At 36.4% G+C, this 24820-nt stretch overlaps 1 protein-coding gene across 1 annotated transcript in view; it reads left to right on the top strand.

Annotated features, from left to right (window-relative positions):
• The window catches only part of CDKAL1 (CDKAL1 threonylcarbamoyladenosine tRNA methylthiotransferase), a 669650-nt gene that overhangs the window by 466773 nt on the left and 178057 nt on the right, over nucleotides 1–24820 (top strand). Inside the window, 1 exon segment of the mRNA XM_020986833.2 lies at nucleotides 6498–6678. Coding sequence (XP_020842492.1) covers nucleotides 6498–6678 — 181 coding nt within the window.

Genomic DNA, 24820 nt, shown 5'->3' with positions numbered 1-24820 from the left:
TATCTCTAAATGGAATTCAGTCATTTGTTGTGGTTTATGAATGTTAAAAATGTTTCATTTCCTTTTCACCTTGAATAAGAGAAAAACATTATTAAATCTAATTTGATTGGACCCTATAATTCTTGTTACTACAGAAACAAAAACTCCTACAAGGATGATGTTACCAGTACTATAGGTAACAGAGATTGTGATTATTACACTCTGTCATAGTATGATTTTAATAACCAATGTATAATAATTCTATAAATTTGAGCTAGTATACACTATCAGTGTTATTCTAATAATGAATATATAATAGTTCTATACATTGTATTGGTTATCCCTTTTAATATTACATATTTTCTAGTAACATTACATTTGGTTTTAAAGCAGTAATTATCACTTCTTCCTAGCTTAGTTTGGTCACAATCCTAGAAGCCTACTCGGTCTTTAATTTCCATCTTTTCTACCTCTGATTAACCCTTTGATTTGGTATCCCCCATACTCATTTCTGGTTTCAACTAAGACTTCTGATGCTATATTATTCGAGTCAGACTTTTCCAACTGTGACAGTCCATCTCCCTCCATGAGGCTGAGAGGGTTTTTTTTTAAATTTTTATAATTTGCTTATTTTAGGTTTTGAAACATTCACTTCCACAAGATTTTTAGTTTTAAATTTTCTCCCCATCCCTCTCCTCCCCAGGATGGCATGTAATCTGATATAGGTTCTACCTATACATTCATATTATACATTCATTTCACATTATCATGATATAAAGAAGAATTAGAATTAATGGGAAGAACCATGAGAAAGAAAAAACAAAACAAGACAACAAAAGAAAAAGAGAGAAAATAGTATGCTTCCATCTGCCTTCAGACTCGTAAGTTCTTTCTCTGGATGAGGATAGCATTTTTCATCATGAGTGTTTTGGAGTTAGTTGTCTTAGATCCTTGCATTGCTGAGAAGAACTCAGTCTGTCAAAGTCAGTCATCACACAGTGTGGCTGTTACTGTGTACAATGTTTTACTGGTTCTGCTCACTTCACTCAGCATCAATCCATACAGGTCTTTCCAGGTTTTTCTGAAGTCTGCCTGCTCATCATTTCTTATAGCACAATAGTATTCCATTACATTCATATACCATAACTTCTTTAGCCATTCTCCAGTTGATGGACTTCCCCTCAATTTATAGCTCTTGGCCACCACAAAAAGAGCTGCTGTAAATATTTTTGTACATGTGGGTTCTTTTCCCATTTTTATGATCTTTTTGGGATGTAGATCTAGAAGCGGTATTGCTGTATATGCAAGTGTATGCACAATTTTATAGTCCTTTGGGCATATTCCAAATTGCTCTCCAGAATGGTTGGATCATTTCACAACTCCACCAACAATGTATTAGTGTTCCAATTTTCCCACATCTTCTCCAACATTTATCATTTTCCTGTTTTGTCATGTTGGCCAATCTGATAGGTGTGATGTGGTACCACAGAGTCATTTTGATTTGCAATAGTGATAGAGTGCATTTTTATATAACTATAGATGGCTTTAATTTCTTCCTCTGAAAACTGCTTGTTCATATCCTTTGACCACTTATCAATTGGGTAATGACTTGTATTCTTTTAAGTTTGATTCAGTTCTCTATATATTTTAGAAATCAGGCCTATATCAGAGACAGTCTGTAAAAATTGTTTCCTACTTCCAGCTTCCCTTCTAATCTTGGTTACACTGGCTTTGTTTGTGCAAAAACTTTTCAATTTAATGTAATCAAAATCATCCATTTTGCATTTCATAATATTCTCTTTCTCTTGTTTGGTCATAAATTCTTCTCTTCTCCATAGATCTGACAAGTAGACTATTCCTCGCTCTCCTAATTTGCTTATAGTATCAGAGGCTGAGAATTTCTGTCAAGGGTTGCCAAATATGGCCAAGACATCAGATAAGGCAGCAGAGGCAGTATGGTAAAATAGAAAGAACACTACTATGACCAAGAGGCCATAGGTTCAAATCCTGCCTCTGTTACTTTGGGCAACTTATTTAAAGTCAAGATGCTGTCTAGGGTCCCCTCTGGTTCTAGATCTGTCTTAAAATAATGCGTACCAAGCTTTTTTAAACTTCCAAATGCTATAGAAATCCCAACTATCATTATTGTTATTATTAGGACCTCTCCCCTTTTAGATCCAGTTGCTGCATGTGCCCATTATCTCCCTGTGTAAATCATCATCTCTTCTGGCCACAGCAAATTGGCAGAATAAAAAAAAAACCACATAGCTAACCCTAGTAACCGTGAAGATCTTCTTTTACCATTTCCATTGGGCCTCAAGTTCTTCTCCAAAGGTGCTTTTTATTACTTTATAGTAACTGGGTTTCATAGTATTTAAAAACACACACACACACACACACACACACACACACACACACACACACTCCTTGAGGAAAAGGATTGTTTCATTCTTGTTTTTGTTACCTCAGCTTATGACACACAGTAAGCCCTTAATACATGCAGGATTATATATCAATATTTTAATGTTATGTGCTACATATATGTATAGTTCATATAGATGCATACATATTGTGCATATGTATCATGCATATATTTGTATATAGCACATAGGTGTGTATAATGCTGGGCAGCTAGGTGGCATGGGGCCTGAAGTCAGGAAGACTCATTTTCTTATGTTTAAACCTGACCTCAGACACTTAGTAGCTGTGTGACCCTGGGCAGGTCACTTAACCCTGTTTGCCTCAGTTCTTCACCTGTAAAACGAACCAGAGAAGGAAATGGCAAATCACTCCAGTGTGTTTGCCAAGAAAACTGTAAATGGGGTCATGAAGAGTTGAACACAACTGAAGCGACTAAATAACAACAAATATGTATAATACGTAACATAACTGGGTCCTACATATTTAGAGTTGGAAAGGACCTCAGAAGTCCTTTTCCCCAACCTTCTTACATTACAGATGAAAAGGAAACTGTGCTCCTGAGATATTCATTGACTTCATAGAAAATAACTTCTATTTAATATATTTATATATATATTATATACATGTATGTGTGTCTATGCATATATTTGTTTGTTTTGATTTGTTCTAAAAACTTCTATGTGTCTGGATTTCTTAAAGGTCTTTACCATGAAGTTGTCAATTTTGAAAATAATATTTCAGATTTTAATTGTGAAGCTTATCAAAATTCAGCATATAGAGAGCTATTGATAAATAGTAACCATTTCTCATTTACTTTCCTTCGTATATAGGGTGTCCCAAAGTTCTTAGCATAGTTTTAGGTTTTAATAGCTAAAACAAGGGACACTCCCTTCATGTCTGTATAGTCACACAAACATTCATTCATGCATACATATATGTATTTATACTTGTGCATACACACACATCTTCCTTTGTGTTTTCTGCTTCATACCAGTTGCCTTTTTTACTACAAAATTTTGTGATAGCTCATTAAATTTGTATTAAGTCAAAGATCAATCTGAATTAAAACAATTTATTTCATTCAAGAAAAACAGTTGGGAATGCATACAATAGCTCAAAGTGAGGTCAAGTAGTGACCCTTGCTATTGTTCTGTAATTTCAGTTATGTCTGACTCTTTGTGACCTCATTTTGGGTTTTCTTGGCAAAGATACTGTTCCTTGTCCAACTCATTTTACACATAAAGAAACTAAGGCACAGGGTTAAGTGAGTTGCTCAGAGTCATGTAGCTAATAAGTATCTGCCCTACTGTGTTTGTTTTCAGGAACAGATAAGGATTCATTTATAATTAACTCATTAATTACCAGTATGGATGTATGTACTGCTAAGTATGCTAAAACATTTTCTTCCAATAAATGTCAGTCTCCACAAAAATAATCCAGTGTTTTATCATAGCAACTCGAATATTTGAACAGAGAACTGCAGAAGAGATGTCATGTCTTTCACAGAAGGGATCCACGGCTCATGTCAACTTCTGCCATTTTGACATCATAGTGTATGATAAAAAACAATATTGATTATTCATGTCACATGTTCTGTCCTTGGAAAGAGACTCTCAGTGTACTTTCTGAACACCAATGCAATTTATGCTTTTTTATAGCAAAGCTGTGACTACTACAAAACACCTTGCACTAATATCACATCTATGTGTTTGGCTTTTAGTGAACTGCCATCTTGGACTTCTTTGACAGAATAATTTGTCTCTGTCAGAAGTAGTGAGAGAAATCTTGTAGGAAAGAACAAAACTGTTCTCCTTGACTTTAACCCCAAGTAAATAGAGGTGTACTTTATAATATCCTAGTTTCATTAAGCAACTAATTATAATTCAAGCATCCATAAAATTGTCCAGACTTTTTAGCAACTATTTACATTTTCAGCCTAGACCACCACCTTGGTCCTAATACTTTCTATCTGATTGTTCTTTAAATTGACCTCTTTAGGGCCTAAAGTGATTCTTCCTACTTGGAGAATACTGGAATTTGAGAAACAAGCCCCTGATTATTGTTTTCATATAATTTGTAATTGTATAATCTGAATATTTCCCCTTTCAACTTCATCTTTCCAGAAGAGAATTCTAAACACTAGTTTGTTAATAGTACTAAAGTATCAGAAGCTGATTTGTTTCATCTGCCTTTTTTCTGCCTTTCTGGCTTCCTAAACCTTACTCTCCAGTTTGTTCCCTGTAATCCAAGGACCTTGGCCTCCTTGATGCTCCTCAAACAATGTGGTCGCCTCCTGACTCTGGCCATCTTTAGTGATTATCCTCCATGCTTGGAACTTTCTCCCTCCTTATCTCCACATTTGGATTTTGTTGAAGTCTCAGATAAAGTCAGTCAGTCCTTAAACATCTATTAAGTACCTATAACTATTGCCAGGCACTTTGCTAAGCATTAGTAATACCAAAAAACCCAAAAGATAGCCCCTGATCTCTTGGAGCTCACAGTAAAGTGGAGGAGTAACTATAATTGTAATAACTTTAGTTATGGAACTACCAAAAAAGAAAACCCCTGACCTTTTTTTTAACTTTATTTTTAGAATATTCAATAATTTATACCTGGATACAAGCATGCTTCCCCATCAATCAGTATTTTTAATTTTATCAAATAAATTCATTCTTCATTTAAAAAATCACTAATTAGTCTCTTGCCACACCATTTATACCATTGAAATCTATTCAGTCCCTACAAGTATATTTTACTGATACTTACTTTACCTGAAGGCCAAAGTGAGGATGTGTTACCCAAATACTAAGCTGGACTCTGATAGATAATTGAAATGGAGAGGGACTGGGGAAAATTGTAACTGAGGGACTTTCCTTTGGGAATACCCCATTGTCTGTGCCAAGTTTACTCCAATTCATAGACAGGGATGATAAACTCATTGTCTCTGCTCCTGTAATATATCATAGGAATTTTCTGAGATTTGTTCTTTTGAAAAAAAACCTCAGTCTTTTAGGAAGCATATGATAATGGATACTTGCCTGCCTCAATCTGCTGTTTTTCCATAGCCTTTACTTCTTAGTTCCTTACTGCTTTTAGTCATGATTTCTCTGATGAGCCGTGTATAAAATTGGTTGAAATTTGCTGGCATAATTTTCCCTTATTACACATCTTCATTAGTCTAGAGTACCAGTTTATGCAAAAGGGTTGTTTTTTAATCAGAAGGGTTTTGAAATTTTAACTTTGGTAGTGTCCATTCAAGAATTTAAAATGTTTGTGCAAAGTAATAAAAATATAGAATTAAAAGTCTTTTTCCAATGCATTTTCTTTCACACCTTCCCAGATCATTTTTATCTTTTGTTTTAATGATTTTCCCATTACCTGACTTCCCCAGCCTCCTTCCAGTCTTCAAATTAAAATCCTACCTTCTACAAGAAGCCTTTCCTGATCCCCTTAATGCTGGCGCTTTCCCCTCTGAGATTATCTGCAGTTTAACCTGTACGTATCTTGTTTGTATATAGTTGCTTTCATGTTGTCTTTCCTATTAGACGGATCTACTTGAGAACATGGACTAGTTTTGCCTTTGTTTGAATCTTTAAAGTTTAGTGCTTTGTATGACACATAGTTGGTGCTTCCTGATTTGACTTTACTTGACTCACATTGGGGATGGGAACATTTCCCAATTCTTAGCATAATTGTACTAGTCTAGTTTAACTTTAATTAGTACTTAGACAAGGAGGGGAAAACCCTAAGTGCCTTTGAAAGATTACTTGGTAATTCTTCCATCTTGGCAGATATTAAAGCAGTAATCAAGGGAAGTTTCAGAAGGCGTTCTTTCCTTCCAAAAACTGTTTTGACCCTGTGTAAAATATTTTTTCTCCATTATTAAGATGGTTTCATTCATCTATACAATAACCACATTTAAGTGATGGTCCCAGGATTTTTATTGTTGTTTGAAATGTTTCTTGTTAATTTAGCATAATAGGTAACTTTTAAAAAAAAAGAGAAATAAATGCTTGTCATGAAAAGAATTTTGCAGGTTTTTATTTCTTTTTCTTTTTTCTTTTCTTTCTTTCTTTCTTTCTTTCTTTTTTTTTTAGAGTTCCAGGAATAACTATTGCTACAGATATCATCTGTGGTTTTCCTGGAGAAACAGATCAAGATTTTCAAGATACAGTGAAACTGGTTGAAGACTATAAGTTTCCCAGCCTTTTTATTAATCAATTTTATCCACGACCAGGGACCCCTGCTGCAAAAATGCAACAAGTTCCAGCACATGTGGTAAGATACCTTTCTTCTTATCATTCTTTAAAATGCTTTTCTGCCAGTAGTTGCAAAAATGTGACTGATGCTATCTACTTTTGTGAATTTTTAATAGCAAATTTATGAAGTGTATGTGTTTTAGAGGTTACAAATTGAAAGAGAGCTCTTTGGTTCTGAGTAAAGCAATAGCAAGAAGGCATTTTGCGAATTAATCATGCAATCCTTTGTCATTCTGGAATTATGCCAAAAGAAAAACCTTGAAATGTTGACGTTTAGAGTCAAGGTTTATATTTTTAGCCTGGCAAATGGATCTTTAACTTAAAAATAACTAGTTCTTTCTGGTGGAAGGGAATGCAGAAGTTAGGTGTTTTTGTGTTTCCCTTTGAGATTAATTTAAAGCAAAAGTTATACTCATACCTCCTCAGTATCCCCCTGACCCTGGGACATTTCGCTCCTTCTGATTGAAAAGGGTAGAAGATGGATCAGAGAATGTCTCTGAGATCCTCCATTTAAGGAGGGAGACCAATGCAGCTAGAAGGCTATTGCAGTACTCTAGGTATAAGAGAATAAACACCTGTACCATGATTGTTGCAGTGTCATAGGAGAGAAGGACATATGCAAATGAGATTGCAAAGGTAGAATCAGCAGTAATAGGTTACAATTAACAGAGACACTAAATTGATTCAGAAATAGGCTCTGAGGAATAGATGGTTGACTAATTCATTTTCTTTTTCATTTTCTGCCAAAGGTGAACATACATTCAATAGTCTATTCCTAAAGTATTAACTTCAAAGAAGAAATAGCAGCAATTAGTTTTTTAAGTTAAAAAAAACCCAGATATTTTCAATTTTAGTTGTACTAAAATTTTTATTTTCAGTTTTGTTTTGTTTCCATTTCCCCAAGAAATTATCCAACAATGGTATGTTCAGTAACCAATCAAAGCTAAAATTAGAGCATTTCTAGCACTGTATTTTCTAATATTCACAAATATGTATGTAGCACATATGCTTTGGCCTCCCAGACCAAGGACAGTTATATTTCTCCCTCAGGATCCTAAGATAACTTGAGAGGTTTGGGGTATCTCTTCTCTAATATCATTGGCTCAAATACCCATTCTGTGTGTGGTTTCCCTATTATTAGACTTCTGTGATTAGCAACCCATTTAACTATTTAACAGTAATTAGCTTTTACAAAGAAATATTTACTTCAAAGATATAGCAATAACTGGTCATTTGTTTTTTTTTTCTTTTTAATCAAATAAAGTCGTGGCTTATCTATTTTATCTCGTATTTTAAAAAACTTTTAATTTTATTCATTAATTCAGTGAGTTTTTATTAATCTTTTCTTTTTCAAGATTCCTATTTAGGTATTTTTTTTTAATCGTGTATCCAATTTGTTAATCTCTTCTTTTTTTCTTTTGCTGACAAATGTATTTAGAAATATAAATTTTCCAAAAGGACTACTTTAGCTTTATTTCCAGATTGTTGCTCTTTTGCCCAGGTGTCATCATCTTTAATGAGATTCATCTATTATTCCTTTGATAGTTCATCCCTGTTCTTATTCACAGTTGTTATCACTAAGTATTTCCCTCCATGCCATTTTCTTTGATCCACAAATTCTTTAGGAATAAGTTGTTTAGTCCCTGGTTGCTTTTTAATCCTTTCTTCAATAGAGCTTTATTGAATATAATTTTATTGCATTGTGGCCAATAAAGTGTGTGTGAAAGATTACTGATTTTCTGCCTTTATGTGTGAGGTTTTTATGCCCTAACACATGGTAACTTTTTATAATGGTACCATTCACAATTGATTAACATGTATAGTCCCTCCTATTCCCATTAAGTATTCTCCAGGCAGCTCTCATATCTTACTTTTCTAAAATTTTATTCAGATCCTTAACTTATTTCTTGTTTATTATTTTTATCAACTTTTCCTATAGTTTTGCTTTTTATTTCTCCTATGTCTCCCTTAGATTTTACATTAAGTATTTAAATACTATACCGTTTGGTTCATATATTTTAAGTATTAATGTTCATTAACTATGGGGCCTTTCAGTGAAATGTTTTCCTTTTTGTCACTTTTATTCATTTATTATTATATATATTATAATATATATTATTTATTATGTGAGATTCTGATTACTATTTCAGCTTTTTTGAGTTTAACTGAAGCGCAATGGATTTTTCTGTAGCTCCTTATTTTCAACTCTGTGTCTTTATATTTCAACTAGGTTTTTTGTAAACAGTATGTTGTCAAATTCTATTTTCTAATACAGTCTGCTATCTTCCTGCTTTTTATGGGTAAGTTCATCCCATTCGTATTCATAGTTGTCATTACTAAATATTTTCCTACATGCCATTCTTTTATACTTTTTCCTCCTTTGTTCTCTGCCCATTTTTTAAGAAGAGGGTCATGGGAGAGAAGTGTGCTCAGCACTAGTGCCCTTTGCTTGATGAAACCAGCTTATTTCCTGCTTTTCTTCTTTTCCCCTCACCCAGACTGCAGTCATTGTTCTTTTTCTTTCTGTTCCTTCAAAAACTTCTTCAGGCTTCCCCCTACAAACTTAGAGTTTGTTTTGCTTGTGACTAATCTTACTTCCCAGCTGAATTATACCGTTTCTATAATTCACCCCTTTCTCTCCCTAATTCCTATTTCCTGATAAATTAAAGTGAATATATTTGTACACCCAACTCAGCCTGTGGGTTTATGTTCCTGCAAATAAACACTAACCTCCTTTCCTCAGGTCACATGAAAGTGAGGTTCAAGTGATATCTGCTCCTCCCACTCCTTCATTTGTGTACACTTCTATTGTCATATCTTTGTTATGTGAAATCCTAAGTTTCTGCACTTTTGTTCTCTATAGTATTCCTTTTTCTCTCTGTTTCCTTCCTTCTTTTGAGGTCATCCAAACAGGCCCTGTGTTATTTGACTCCATTTATAAATCCTGATGACAATAGGACCTGAGAGGATACTTGTATCCTTCCCCCTCCCCAGTTAGAATGTAAACAAGTCACCCTTTTAAAGTACCTTCAGATGACTCACTTATATTGCATGTTTGTCTTAACTCTTACATTTGTATTTAAAAGGTCTCCTCTATTGTGGTCTTTTCATCAGTAATTCTTACAGGTCTTCAGTTTTATTTTTTTAAAAAAGTCTGTTTTTCCCCTTTGGAATTATAATGCTGTTTTCCTGGCATCAATTTCTGATATAAAATTAAGTTCATGATTTTAAGCCTATCTCTTTTGCCTTTTGGAATATCATGTTTTATCCTCTTTGTTGCTCTATATTTGTTATTGCTAATCTGGTATGATCCTGACTCTGATTCCAGGTAACTCTTTTTTTTTTGACTGTTTGCCAAATGTGGCTACTTTCTTCTTTGACTGGATGCTCTAAATTTTGGCTATGAAAGTCCTAGGAATTTTTTTTTTGTTTGTTGGGTTTATTTGTTTTTTCTCCAGGAGTAGACAGATTCTTCCTATTTTCATTTTTCCCTTTTGAGTCAGAGTGATAGCTTACCTCCTTACCCTATTTCAGAGCCTGGAATCTCAGTCCACAATTCAGTTCTGGAGTCAGAGCAATAATGCTTCTGGTTCTATTATGTAAGGGCAATTTTCTTTCATGATTTCTTAAAATATTGTATCAAAAGTCTTTGGTGATAGTTTTTTAAATGGTCTAATGATTCTTTAATTATCTTTTTTTTTAATCTGTTTTCAGATGAGTTGTTTTTTGACGTGAGATATCCTACATTTCCTTCCATTTTAAAAATATTTCATATTGTGTCATGAAGTTATTGACTTCTCTTTGGTCCATTCTAATTTTCAAGGTGTCTGTTATCTGAGCTATTATTTCACTTTTAAAGTCTTTCTTCCAAAACTCTCTTTTCTTTTCCAATCCTCCTCCCCCCTCCCCAGCACTTTCATTTCCTTTATAATTTATTAAAAAAAAAACAAAACAAAACTTCTTTCATTTCTTCTAAGAATTCCAACTGATTTTGTGGCTGAACTATATTTTTCTTTGAGGCTGTCTTTGTAGGATTTTTTTGCCCTTTTGTTTTGTTTTTTAGTTCTCTTCTTTCAGGTTTGTGTCTTGAGCATCCCTGGTACCATAAGACCTTTTTATCTTTTTTGTTTAGTCATTCTTCTGATCTTAATTTCCACTTTAGGATTTTAGGTTATCTGATCTTAATTTCCACTTTAGGATTTTAGGTTCTGTCCAGGCACTGTGCACTTCTGGCAAGTCTTGTGGCATTTTATAAAATCTAGCCTTTTTCAAAATGGGTCCTTGCCACTACTTTCTTTGGGCACAGAGTACTTCATTCTTCAATATTCACAGAAAAGTCTTGAACTAGGGAGCTACAAACTTCCAGCGTATTCTCTGTGGTTACAGGCATAGGATTATATTTGATTCTCTGGGCTTTCCAGGCTCAAGATCCCACTTTTATTCTAGGCTACACAGCTGCAGACTTCCCAATAGACACTTTGCTGGCTGAACCCCTATCGGCTAGGCTCTGTAGATTGAGGTTGACATCACTGCCTGTTTATTCCAATTCAGAGCCAAGGAGCTGAGTCTTAGAGAAATCCACTTCTGGAGTCAGAGTGAAAACCCTGTGAACCTGTTCTCAATAAAGAGGCTGAGTCTGAAACTGTTGTCCACTCACGTTCCATAATTCCTATTCTAGTCAATTGCTGTGCATCGAATTTGTAATCTTGGGATGGAATAAAGACTCTTTTTTTTTCTTATGTCATTGTTGGAGTTTTATGGGGAGAATTTGGGCAATACTTCCTCCTACACTGCCATCTTTGCTTGTCTCACTATGAAAATCACAGAGATCAGAAGATTTCATGTATTCTGACTCTTCTTAGAATACTTTTTTTAGAGCTCTTCATTTTACTCTAAACTCTTTCTGTGATCTCATTTCTCTACCACTTTCCTAGAATTTTTGTTTGTTTGTTTGTTTTGGCTGGGCAGTGGGGTTAAGTGACTTGCCCAGGGTCACACGGCTAGTAAGTGTTATGTGTCTGAGGCCGGATTTGAACTCGGGTCCTCCTGAATCCAGGGCCGGTGCTCTATCCACTGAGCCATCTAGCTGTCCCTCTCTACTACTTTCCAACCCTCATTTGATGCTATTATGATCAGAAACCTGTCAGGTCTTACATCTCCAGGGCTAGGCAAATATCCCCAGGTCCCTACTTCCTTAAACAAAACAAAACAAAAGAAGCTGAATGATATGATGGTGACGAAACTATTTTAACCTCTCTCTATCATGGCCCTATAGTGTATGTGAATAAATAGTTAATGGTAGGTAGAGAAGACTTAAAATACTGTAGATCTTTGTTCTCATTTCCTCCAGCAACACATCATTGCCTAGTCTCTCTCTTGTCTCTGTACATTTATTTTAACTTTGTCAGGGAGTCATTTCTTTTGAACGTTTGTGCTTTTTTGTAAGTAATAGATAGATCACAGGTTTTTCTCAATTCAAGAATCCCTGGGCTACAAATACGCAGTCAATAGCAAGCTGCTGCTAGAACAAGTTCAAAGAAAGAGGGTGACTATACTTGAGAACTCACAGGTGGTGTTTATGTGTTTTTGAATACTAACTTTTCATAAAGCATCCAGAGTGAAAAGAGTGAACATGGAGATAACGCTTTCCGTATTGACTCCACATCATATGTGCTTTATAAGATTTTCACTTAATGATGGGCATCTCAAATGGTAGATTAAATTGCACTGAGCTTTTGAAAAACTGTAAAGAAAACCTTCAGGGGAAGATATTCCACTTTGGTGCTTGTTGTTTTTGAACTTTCTTTTTCCTTTTTCTTTCCTTTGTATTGAATGCTGTGTGGTTCTGTAAATATCTGATGCACTATGAAAGCCAGTGATTACAAGTCCCACCCCCACCCCCACCCCAGACAATGAAGAGGGTGGAGAAGGATATGTGAGATAAGTTCACTTGGACTTATCTTAGACAAAGAGAACATAAATCCTCTTTTGAAAATTCATCTTTATCATTTTTCTACCATTTTTCCCCCCCTTTATCTGTGGTACAGTTTAGGTAAGCCTCAGAGAAAATTGGAAGGCAAATACACATAAGTCATTTATACCTTTCATTAATATGACATTAAAATTTTAAAAATTATAATATTAAACTTGAATTTATTTGCACTACCATAGTTTTCGCTTTAATTGTGGATACACTTTTGGAGGGAGTAAATTCTAAATGACCTTATTCCTGCTCATTCTCTCTCTCTCTCTCTCTCTCTCTCTCTCTCTCTCTCTCTCTCTCTCTCTCTCTGTCACACACACACATGCGCACACACACACACACACACACATACACTCTGCTATAATTGTTCTACTTATAATACACCAACATTTTTCAAACAGATTATGAATTATAAAACAGTTAAGAATAGTTCTCTCTATGTTTTCTCAACACTACTCTCTCCTGTTGTTCTCTTCCTACCTAGTTGACTTTTCTTCCTCAGACTCTTTGGCCGGATCTTCATCCAAGTCATCTTCACTAGCCATAGGGTTCTGTCCTGGGCCATCTTTTTTTCTCCCTTTCTAATTTTTCCTTTGGTGGTCTCATCAGCTTCCTTGGATTCAGTTATCATCTCTTTGCTAATGATTCTAAGATCCACTTATTCAGCCCTAACCTCTCTGCTCACCTCCAGTCTTGCATTTCCAAATGCCAATTAAGACAAACTGAACTAGATGTCCTATAGACATCGTAAACTCAACGTGAGTGAAACCACACTCATTGTCTTTCCCTCAAAACCCTTCCCCCTAACAAAGGTTCTGTTTTTTGTTTGTTTTGTGTTTGAGGGCACCACATCATCATAGTCCTCTAGGCTAGGTGTCATCCTTAGCTCCTCACTGTCTCTCATTTCTCATACACAACCCATGATTTGGCCTGTCAGTTTCATTTTTGCAGCATTTCTCATATATGTTCCCTTCCCTCTAATAATGCCACTGCCCTGGTTTAAGTCCTCATCCCTTCAGATCTGGACTATTTCAGTAACTTTCTAGTTGGTCTCCATACCACAAATCACTCCCTATTTCAGTTGATCTTCGGTCTAGATGTCAAAGTAAAGAGCAGGTCTCACCATGTCACCCTCCTATTCAGTAAATCCTAGTGGCTTCCCATTTCCGCCAGCCTGTTTGACTTTTAAAGCCTTTCACAATCTGGTCTCATCCTACCTTTTCAGTTTTCTTACACCTTGCTCTCCTCCATGTACTCAGTGATCTAGAAACAATGGCCTACCTGCTGCTCCTTGTGTTTGCTTTTCTTTGTATCCTCATGCTTAGCAGAGTACCTGGCACATTGTAGGTTCCTAAGAAATGCTTATTAAGTGAGTGACTAGACACTGCATCTCTCCACTACAGGCATTTTAACTGGCTGCCTCCCTTCCCATAAAAACATTTGAACTATCTAGTTTATTCATGTGAGTTTATTTTATATCCTGCAACTTTGCTAAATTTGTTTATTATTTCAAATAGATTTTTACTTGATTCTCTAGGATTCTTTAAGTGTACCATCATATCATCTGCAAAGGGTGATAGCTTTGTTTCTTATTTGCCTATTCTAATTCCTTCAATTTCTTTTTCTTCTCTTATTGCTAAAGCTAACATTTTTAATGCAATATTGAATAACAGTGGTGATGATGGACATCCTTGTTTCACCCTCGATTTTATTGGAAATACTTCTAGCTTATCCCCATTACATGTAATGCTTGCTGATGGTTTTAGATAGATACTACTTATATTTAAAGGAAGACTCCATTTATTACTATGCTCTCTAGTGTTTTTAATAGAATGGGTGTTGTATTTTGTCAAAAGCTTTTTCTATATCTATTGAGATAATCATATGATTTCTGTTAGTTTTGTTGTTGATATGGTCAATTATACTGATAGTTTTCCTAATTGAACCAGCCTTGCATTTCTGGTATAACTCCTACCTAGTCATACTGTATTATCCTTGAGATAAGTTGCTATAATCTCTTTGCTAATATTTTATTTAAAATTTTCACATCTATGTTCTTTAGGGAGATTGGTCTATAATTTTCTTTCTCTGTTTTGACTCTTCCTGCTTTAGGTATCAGCACCATATTTGTATTGTAAAAATAATTTGGTAGGACTCCTTTTTCACCTGTTTTCCCAAATAGTTTATATAGTATTGAAATTAATTGTTCTTTAAATGTTTGGTAGACTTCACTTGTAAATCCATCTGGGCCTGGAGATTTTTTCTTAGGGAGGGAGTTCATTGATGGCTTGTTCAACTTCTTTTTATGAAGTGGGGTTATTTAAATATTTAATTTGCTCTTCAGTTAATCTGGGCAATTTATATTTTTGTAAATATTTATCCATTTCACTAAGATTGTCTAACTTATTGGCATACAATTGGACAAAATAGCTCCTAATTGTTGTTTTAATTTTCTCTTCATTGGTGGTCAATTACCCCTTTTCATTTTTGATACTGGTAATTTGGTTTTCTTCTTTTTTTTAATCAATTAACCAAAGGTTTATCCATTTTATTGATTTTTTCATAAAACCAGCTCTTAGTTAATGCATTGATCTCTTTCTCTATTTTATTCGTGTAAGCATTGAGAGATATAAAACTTCCCCTAAAAACTGCTTTTGCTGTATCCTGTTAGTTTTGATATGTTGTATCATTATTGTCATTCTCTTGGATGAAGTTAGTGATTGTTTCTATGATTTGTTGTTTAACCCACTCATTCTTTAGGGTTAGATTGTTTAGTTTCCAATTAATTTTTAATCTATCTTTCCATGGCCCTTTCTTACATGTAATTTTTATTGCATCATAATCTGAAAAGGATGCATTTAATATTTCTTCCTTTATACATTGGATTGTGAGCTTTTTATGCCCTAATACATGGTCAGTTTTTGTGTAGGTTCTGTGTATTGCTGAGAAAAACATATACTCCTTTCTATGCACATTCAGTTTTCTCCAGAGATCAACCATATCTCACTTTTCTAAAATCCTATTCACCTCCTTAACTTCTTTCTTGTTTATTTTGTGGTTAGATTTCTCTAGTTCTGAGAGGGGGAGGTTGAGATCCCCCTCTAGTATAGTTTTATTGTCTATTTCTTCCTGTAACTCCCTTAACTTCTCCTCTAAGAATTTGGATGCTATACCACTAGGTGCATATAGGTTTAGTAATGATATTACTTCATTTTCTACAGTGCTTTTTAGCAGGATGTAGTTTCCTTCCTTATCTCTTTTAATTAGATCTATCTTTGCTTTTGCTTTGTCTGAGATCAGGATTGCTACCACTGCTTTTTTTATGTCAGCTGAAGCATAATATATTCTACTCCAGACTTTTACCTTTACTCTGTGTGTATCCCTCTGCTTCAAATGTGTATCTTATAAACAACATATTATAGGATTAGGGTTTTTATTTCACTGTGTTATCTGCTTCCATTTTATGGGAGAGTTCATCCCATTCACATTCACAGTTATGAATACTATCTGTGGCTTTCTTTCCAGCCTATTCTCCCTCCCCCCTTTATACTTTTCTCTCTTCATTCTCCCTTCCCTCCTTACTGGAGTTTTGCTTTTGACCACCATTTCCCTCAGTCTGCCCTCCCTTCTATCAGCCCCCTCCCCCTTTACCCTTACTACTATTTCCCTCCTTTCTATCCATCTCCTCCTTTTTCTTTCCCTTTCTCTCTCCTAATTCCTATAGGGTAAGTTAGATTTCTATACCTAACTGATTATTTTATTCCCTCTTTTAGCCAAATCTGATGAGAATAAGGTTTGAACAATGCTCATCTCCCTCCCTTCTTTCCCTCTACTGTAATAGGGTTTTTTTGTCTTTTCATGTTATGTAATTTACCCTTGTCTGCCTTTTCCTTTCCTCTTCTCCCAGAACAATCCCTTTTCACCACTTAGTTAGATTTTTTATCATCACATCAGAGTCAACTTATACCCATGCCCTCTGTCTATGTATACCCCTTCTAAATGTTCTCAAGAGTTATAAGTATCACTTTCTCTTGTAGTGATGTAAACAGTTTGCCCTTATTGAATAACATGTTTTTGTGTTTTTCTTTCCTGTTCATATATTTATGCCTCTCTTGAGTCTTGTATTTGAAGATCAAATTTTTTGTTGAGCTCTGGCCTTTTTATCAGGAAGGTTTAGAAGTCCCCTATTTCATTGAATGTCTACTCCTCCCCTGAAACATTATGCTCAATTTCATTGGGTAGTTGATCCTTGGTTGTAATTCAAGTTTCTTTGCCTTATGGAATATCATATTCCAAGCCCTCTGATCTTTTAATGTAGAAGCTGCAAAGTCCTGTGTAATCCTCGCTATGGTTCCATGATATTTAAATTTATTTCTTTCTGGCTACTTGCAGTATTTTCTCCTTGACCTGATAATTCTGGAATTTGACTACAATATTCCTTGGCATTTTCAATTTGGGATCTCTTTCAGGAGGTGATTAGTGGATTCTTTCAATTTCTATTTTGCCCTCTGGTTCTAGAACTTCAGGGCAGTTTTTCTTGATGATTTCTTGAAAAATGCCATCCAGGCTCTTTTTTTGATCATGGATTTCAAGTAAACCAATAATTCTTAAATTACGTCTCCTGGTTCTGTTTTACAGATCAGGTGTTTTTCCAATGAGGTGTTTTATGTTTTCTTCTATTTTTTCATTCTTTTGATTTTGTGTGACTGATTCTCGATATGTCATTGAGTCATTATCTTCCACTTTCCCAACTCTAATTTTTAATGAATTATTTTCTTCAATTAGCTTTTGTGTCTTCTTTTCCATTTGGCCAATTCTAATTTTTAGGGAGTTGTTTTCTTTAGTGTACTCTTTTTTTTTCCCATGTGGCCAAGACTTGTTTTCTACAACTTTTGTTCTTCCTTTTCCAGGCTATTGACTCTCTCTTGCATACCTCTCATTTCTTTTCGTAGTTTTCCTTCTACATCTCTTATTTGACTTTTAAAATCCTCTTTGGGCTTGAGACCAGTTCATATTCTCCTTTGAGGTTTTATATGTGGGTATGTTGTTAGTGTTTTGATCTTCCCTGCCCCCCATAGTATAAGAATCTATGGTCGTTGTCCATTTCTGCTTTTTGCTCATGATGTTTGCCTGTTTCCTGGCTTTTAAAGTTGAGCTCTCCTGCTTGAGCACAGGGGACACTGACCCAAGCTTCTTGTGCTGGGGCCTCAGGTGTTGGCAGCTGGAGGCAGTAGGGGTCTGGCAGCTTAGCTGGTGCTGAGCTGAGGTCAGCAACACTGAAGCTCTCAGAGTGGAGGGGGGTCTGGCCCTGGAGGACTGCTGCTCTGAAACACCAGAAGGCTTGGCTGCTGGAGAACACCTGCCTGCCTGGAGTTGTGTTTCCTGGAGTTGTACTGAAGCATGGGGAGGTTTGGCCACTGGAGTTTTCCAGGTCTTCTGCCTGTGCTAAGGCACTTAGGGAGGGGGGGGGCTGGTGTTGGCACTTGACTGCTCTACCACCCTGAGGCTCAGGATTTCCCACTGGTTTGCCAGTGTAGGGCTTGCCTCGGACTTGCTGCGACACCTTTTGTCCTGTACTGTTCCCCTTCTACCATATCAAGAGGGACCTTTCCTGTTAATCCCCCAAGCTTCCCAGGTTAAAAGATTGGTGCACCCCATCTTTCTGCTGACTCAGCTGTTCCAGGGTTTTTCCTGGGGCCGATATTTTCTGGTTTTTTAGAGGTCAACAAGGGAGAGTGAGAGCAACTTACTTCTTACTCTGCCATCTTGGCTCCTGCAACTATCTAATTTATTATCTCTAGTGTAGTGAGATAGAAAGAATGATCGATTGATAGACAAATAGATGGTAGCTAGCTCAGATTTTCTAACACTAAAGTTTACAAAATGCTTTTTGTATGACAACCTGTAAGGTAGGTAATACAATTATTTAGCTATTCTTGAGTTTGAATCCTGTCTCAAACACTTACTAGCTATGTGATCCTGTTCTTGTTCTCGGTTTCTTCATCTGTAAAGTGGAAATAAAATCACTTCACAGGACTATTGTGCAGATCAAATGATTTCATGGCTTTGCATATCTTAAAGTGCTACATGTATGTTAGTTGTTTATGTTTATTTTTTTTAACTGAACATCTGCCTAGTGCATAGAGAGCTGTTCCAGAAGCCAGGAAGACCTGAATTGAAGTCCCATCTCTGATACATTCTGGCTGTGTGACTCTAAACACAGCCTCCCAGTGTTTGAGGCAATTCTGGTCAGCTATAAATTGTAGAGAATGTACCAGACTGCTTTGTCAGAGGAAGTTTCTTCACCTGGGAGTTCTCAGTACCAATAAAGTTTGAAGGTTTAGTCCCTGTCCTTATTTTTATTACCCTCATTTTACAGGTACTCAAATCAAGTCACAGATTGATTTGGCCAGCGACTTGGCCAGGATTACACAAGTAATCAATATTGGATCCAGAAGCCCAAGTCTAACTTAAGACCATTGTTCTCTGAGAGGGGAACAATTATGAAATCTGCAAAACTGAGATCAAATGGAATTTTATATATATATAAATGACAAACTCTAAGGCACTTTATTTCAATAATCAATCAGTAAGCATTTATAAAGTTCTGAAGGCTATAGTGAGAGGAATTGAAAGTGGTGCATTAGCATTGTGAACTACTGGCTTTCATGGACCAGCTTTGAAGCATTTATTAGATGCTTCATTTGAAACAATTTATTAAGGAAAATTAAAGAATGAACTTCTTTGTATTTGCTGTTCAGTCATTCAGTCAGGTCTGGCTCATTTTGACTCTGTGGGCCATACTGACCATGGGGTTTTCTTGACAAAGACACTGGAGTGATTTGCCATTTTCTTCTCCAGTAGATTAAGGCATACACAAGGTAAGCAATTTATCCAGCTAGTAAGTGTCTGAGGCTGGATTTGAACTCAGGTCTTCCTGACTCTGGGCCTAGCACTCTATCCACTGAGCCATCTAGCTGCCTCATTTCTTTGTATAGCAAGTTGTAAATATATGGAAATTGTTAACCCAGAGAGGTGTGCAGTCAGAAAAATAAATAAGTTAAGAAAGAGTTGAGAAAATTTCATGATTCATAGATCAATGATGAGAAATAATTGGTGATTAAAGGGATTTAAGAACTGAAAATGCCACCTCAGTAGTTGATGTGCTATGTGAGGAAGGCACAGTGGCATGTAAGATGATGAATTCCAGAGGACAAATACTTGATCAAATATAAAAAAGAAGAAATACCTCCTAGACTTAACACAGTTCTAAAGACAGGGCTTAATTATCCAACTGTCTCAAAGAGGAGAAGATTCAAGAATAGAAAATATTCTGGGCAGTGTTTTTAAAAAACGTGAACGAGAAGACAGCATCAGCTACTGACCCATGTGCTTGCTTTTTCATTTTTATAAAATGTTTATGAGTAACAGTCTATGCTGATATCAAGGGTATCCTAGGGAACAGGCAGGCATTTGGAGATGATTTTCTATAGGAGACCATGTCTTTAAGGTCTCACAATAGAATGAGAGGAATGCAGGATATAAGATCCTGCTGTGCTTATTGGTTTTTTAAAAAGCATTTGACTGTGTGTAACAAAATGCAGCCTTGAATCCACTCCTTAGACAAGATGTCTCCTCTGCATACTTTAAAATCATGAGATTCTAGAACATGTGTGAGCGTGGAGATAACTTTGTTTAACAATTCACCCGGTATCATTATTAATCAAAGCATGTTAAGGGAAGAAATCTTCACCTAAAGTGCTTGTCCTTGTCAAGGAAGGTATCCTGCACACAAACCAGATAAAAGGAGGTTCTATAAATGGTCCTATTCACAAATGACATTGTTTTAATCATAGGAATTCCCCAGATAAATTAATAATCATATATCAAGCACTTATGTACCAGGCACTGTCCTAGAACACCATCAAGTACAAAGCAGTATAAAAGAGGTAAGTCTGAACATCCAGAAAAAGAAGAAGCAGCAGCAGCTGATACCTCACGAGCATGAGGCTAGAGAGGCAACCGGTCAAATTAGCCTTTTAGTGTCTGTGTCACGGACGTTGTGTTCAGCTCATAATTAAGTAGGAAGAAGAGGTTGATCTGGCTCATATTTGGGAAACTGTGGAGTTCCTTCAGTGACTCCAGCCTGCCCGCTGTTTTCAAAGTTCATTTCTTTGACACTTGTTCTCTTGGAAGGGCTTCAAAGACAGAAAGATCTTGGCTTAAGTCCTGCCTCTGACACATATGCTGTGTAATCCTAGGTACATCACTTAACCTCTAAGGGCTCTGGGCAATTCTCTAAGACTACAAGTTATGCTGACCTGCATTAGTAAAGAGACTAGACCTCTACCAATGCTAGTGTGCTGGGTCTGAATTCAGGAAGGCCTGAGTTCAAACCTAGTCTCAGACCATGACTAGCTGTGTCACCCTGGACAAGTCACTTAACCTCTCTCTACTTCAGTTTCCTCATGTGTAAAGTGGAAATAATAAAAATGCATACTTCCTGGGATTGTTGTAAAGATCAATTGAAGTAATAATTTGTAAAGAGTTTAGCAAAGTGCCTGGAACATGACAGACACTTAGATACTTATTATCTTCTCCTTCCCTATTATTATACTAATTATTATAGTAATAATTACGTATATTATAAAACCCTGACAGAGATAAAATAACATTTTTATCCTAAAGTCAATAGGGATCCCCTAGAGTTTGTTGTATAGTCAGATCTGAGATTTATGAAAATCACTTTGGCAGCTATGCAGAGGATTCCATGGAGAAAAGTGAGAAATGAGTCAGGGAGACCACATTGGAGGCTGTTGCTGAAGTCTAAGTGACAGGTGGTGGTGGTCTAAACCATGTCAGTAGCTGTGTGAGTGGATACAACAGGACAGACAGGAGAGATGTGGAGACAGAACCAACAAGGTTTGGCACCTCACTGGATAAGTGGCTCCATAGTGAGAAGTAGTAAGGAGCCAAAGATGACAAGAAGGTTGTCAACTTTCGCAGTAAAGTTAGGAGGAAGTCAACTTTTGAGGAAAAAAAGGTTAGAATAATACCTAGGGGAATGTATACTAACTTCATCAAAACATTGCTGAGGACCAAGTTGATGTTAAACACAGTGATAAATCATGTTCAGTATAATTGTGATATTGTGAATTTTTCAGCAATGCTCAGCAGTCCAGGAGCCAGAGCAAAGAAATTGAATGGGAGGCCTTACCTACTCTTTACCCAAGACTGAGGATTAAGAGGGTGGGAATGACAGAGTGCTATCATTCTCTGTCTCTTCTGCCCTTTATAGCAAAGTTCCTTGAAAGCCCATCTCCAAGATGTGCCCCTACTCTCTCTCTCTCCTCTCACTCTCTTCTTACCTCGAAGTCTGGCTTCCAGCTTCATCATTCCACTGACACTGCTCTCTCCAAAGTTACCAGCGATTCTTAGTTGCCACATCCAGTGGCCTTTTCTCAGTCCTCATTCTCCTTGACTTCTCTGCAGCCTCTGATTGTTGATCACTCTCTCCTTGATATTTTTTTCTCTCTAGGTTTCTAAAATATCACTCTGTGCTGGTTTTCCTACCTATTTAACTGCTTCTTCTCTGTCTCTTTTGCTGAATACTTACACCCTCTAAATATGGATATCCCTAAGGGTTTGGGATCCAGGTCTTCTCACTATCAGTTTAATATTCTTTCTGTTATACTAGAAACACTAGAGTGTAAGCCGACTTTCCAGTATTAGACTGGGATGGGAATGCAATCAACATTCAGAACACTTTCTCTTGGGAAATACCGGGTGAGTTCCAAATAACTTATTTACAAACAAGCTTGGAACCATAATCCAGTCAGAAACCTGGGGATTACCTGTGTTAACTTTCAGGATGGTCACTACTTATTGCCACATCTTTTATGGTCCAAATGCTAAGGAATGCCTTTTCCTTTGTTTCTGTATGTTATATTATTCACCATAGTATAGGTTCTCATTACCTGCTTTGACTGTTACAAACGCCTCCAGATATTAGCTTGTAAACCCTTAGAGGGAAAGGACAGCCTTTCATTATGTCCTGGTGCCTCCCTATGTTCTACCTCACTCCCAGCATCTTGCATATATAGTAGGTATTTAATAACAGTTTGATGGATTGAATTAGTTTAGAGATCCTCACACTTCCATTTTTTCCTCCTTAAATGAAAACCTTGGCTCAGAACTCAAACAACACCCTCTACTAGAGGGAACTAACTGTACCATCAACTACTACCCACCCCAGCCTTCCCTCTAAAAATAAGAAGAGCAGGTTTGTCAATCAAGACATCAAGGACCTATACCGATTGTCCTATTGCTGCCCATCCTTCCCAAAGTTCAGCTTTGTATTACTACCACCATCTGTCTCCTCCACTCCTACAGAGCCAGAGCATGTCACACAACCATGCAGACTGACAACATTATAAATTTATATTATCCAAATTAAACCAGTCCTTTGCTGCAAGGCAGTCTTTTTTTTTTAATCCCTCCCTAATTGATTCCCTATCTCACTCCCCTCATAAACTGTTCAAAAATGTCCCTCCTCAAGCTTCCCATGCTACCGCTTCCCCCTCTCAGCTAAAAGCTTTGCCTCTTATGTTATTGAGAAAATTGAGTCATTTGTCTTGAACTACAACTTTTCCCATTGTAATCATCCCATAACTTCTTGACATCATTCTTTACTCTCTCCTCCTTTTATCCCAATATCTGCAAAGAGAAGGTCCTTTTCTTTGCCATGGCCAGTCCCTCTACATGTGTGATTGACCTCATCTCCTCCCTTATTCAGCAGATACAGCCTCAATAACCCTCTCTCAAATCTTCTACCTTTCCAGATTAATTAGTTTCTTCCCTACTGCCTTCAAACAAGCCCAACTCTCTCCCATTATTAAAAATCCTTCACTAGTTTTTCTCGTTGTATACCCAATTCATTAATCTCCTCTTTTTCTATTTTATTTATGTAAGCATTTAGAGATATAAAACTTCCCCTAAGAACTGCTTTCTCTGCATCCCATAAGTTTTGGTATGTTGTCTCATTATTGTCGTTCTCGTGAATGAAATTATTGATTGTTTCTATGATTTGTTGTTTGACCCAATCATTTCTTAGGATTAGATTATTTAGTTTCCAATTATTTTTCAGTCTGTCTTTCCATGGACCTTTATTACATATAATTTTTATTGCATCATGACCTGAAAAGGATGCATTTAATATTTCTGCCTTTCTGCATTGGATTGTGAGGTTTTTATGCCCTAGTACATGGTCAGTTTTTGTGTATGTGCCATGTACTGCCAAGAAAAAAGTATATTCCTTTCTATCCCCATTCAGTTTTCTCCAGAGGTCTATCATACCTAACTTTTCTAATGTTCTATTCACCTCCTTAACTTCTTTCTTGTTTATTTTGTGGTTAGATTTATCTAGTGAGAGGGGGAGGTTCAGGTTCCCCACTAGTATAGTTTTGCTGTCTATTTCTTCTTGTAACTGCCTGAACTTGTCCTCTAAGAATTTGGATGCTATACCATTTGGTGCATATATGTTTAGTAATGATATTACTTCATTGTCTATGGTGCCTTTTAGCAGGATTTGGTTTCCTTCCTTATCTCTTTTGATTAGATCTATTTTTGCTTTTGCTTTGTCTGAGATCAGGATTGCTACCCCTGCTTTTTTTACTTCTGCTGGAGCATAATATATTCTGCTCCAGACTTTTACCTTTACCCTGTATGTGTCACTCTTTTTCACATGTGTGTCGTGTAAACAACATATTGTAGGATTGTGGTTTTTACTCCATTCTGTAATCCATTTCCATTTTATGGGAGAGTTCATCCCATTCATATTCATAGTTATGATTACTATCTGTGTCTTTTTCTCCATCCTTTTTTCCCCCATTTATGGTTTTCTTTCTCCTTTTTCCTTTCCCCCCTTCACTAGTGTTTTGCCTTTCACCACCGCCTCCTTCAGTCCCTCCTACCTTTTATTATCCCTTTCCCTTTTCTTCCCCTTTACTCTTATTGCTTCTTCCCTCCCTTCTTCCCCCCCCCTTCCTTTTTCTTTCCCCCCCTCCTTTTCTTTCCCATTTTCCCTCCTACTGCCTTTAAGGCAAGTTAGATTTCTATACCTAACTGATTATGTTATGCCCTTCTTGAGCCAAATCTGATGAGAGTAAGGTTCAAACAA

This window comes from Phascolarctos cinereus, unplaced genomic scaffold, assembly GCF_003287225.1.
Source record: "Phascolarctos cinereus isolate Bilbo 61053 unplaced genomic scaffold, phaCin_HiC Scaffold_4;HRSCAF=312, whole genome shotgun sequence".
Lineage (NCBI taxonomy): Eukaryota > Metazoa > Chordata > Mammalia > Diprotodontia > Phascolarctidae > Phascolarctos > Phascolarctos cinereus.
The sequence above is the reverse complement of the archived record's forward strand: the minus strand, read 5'-3'. Positions and strand labels throughout refer to the sequence as shown.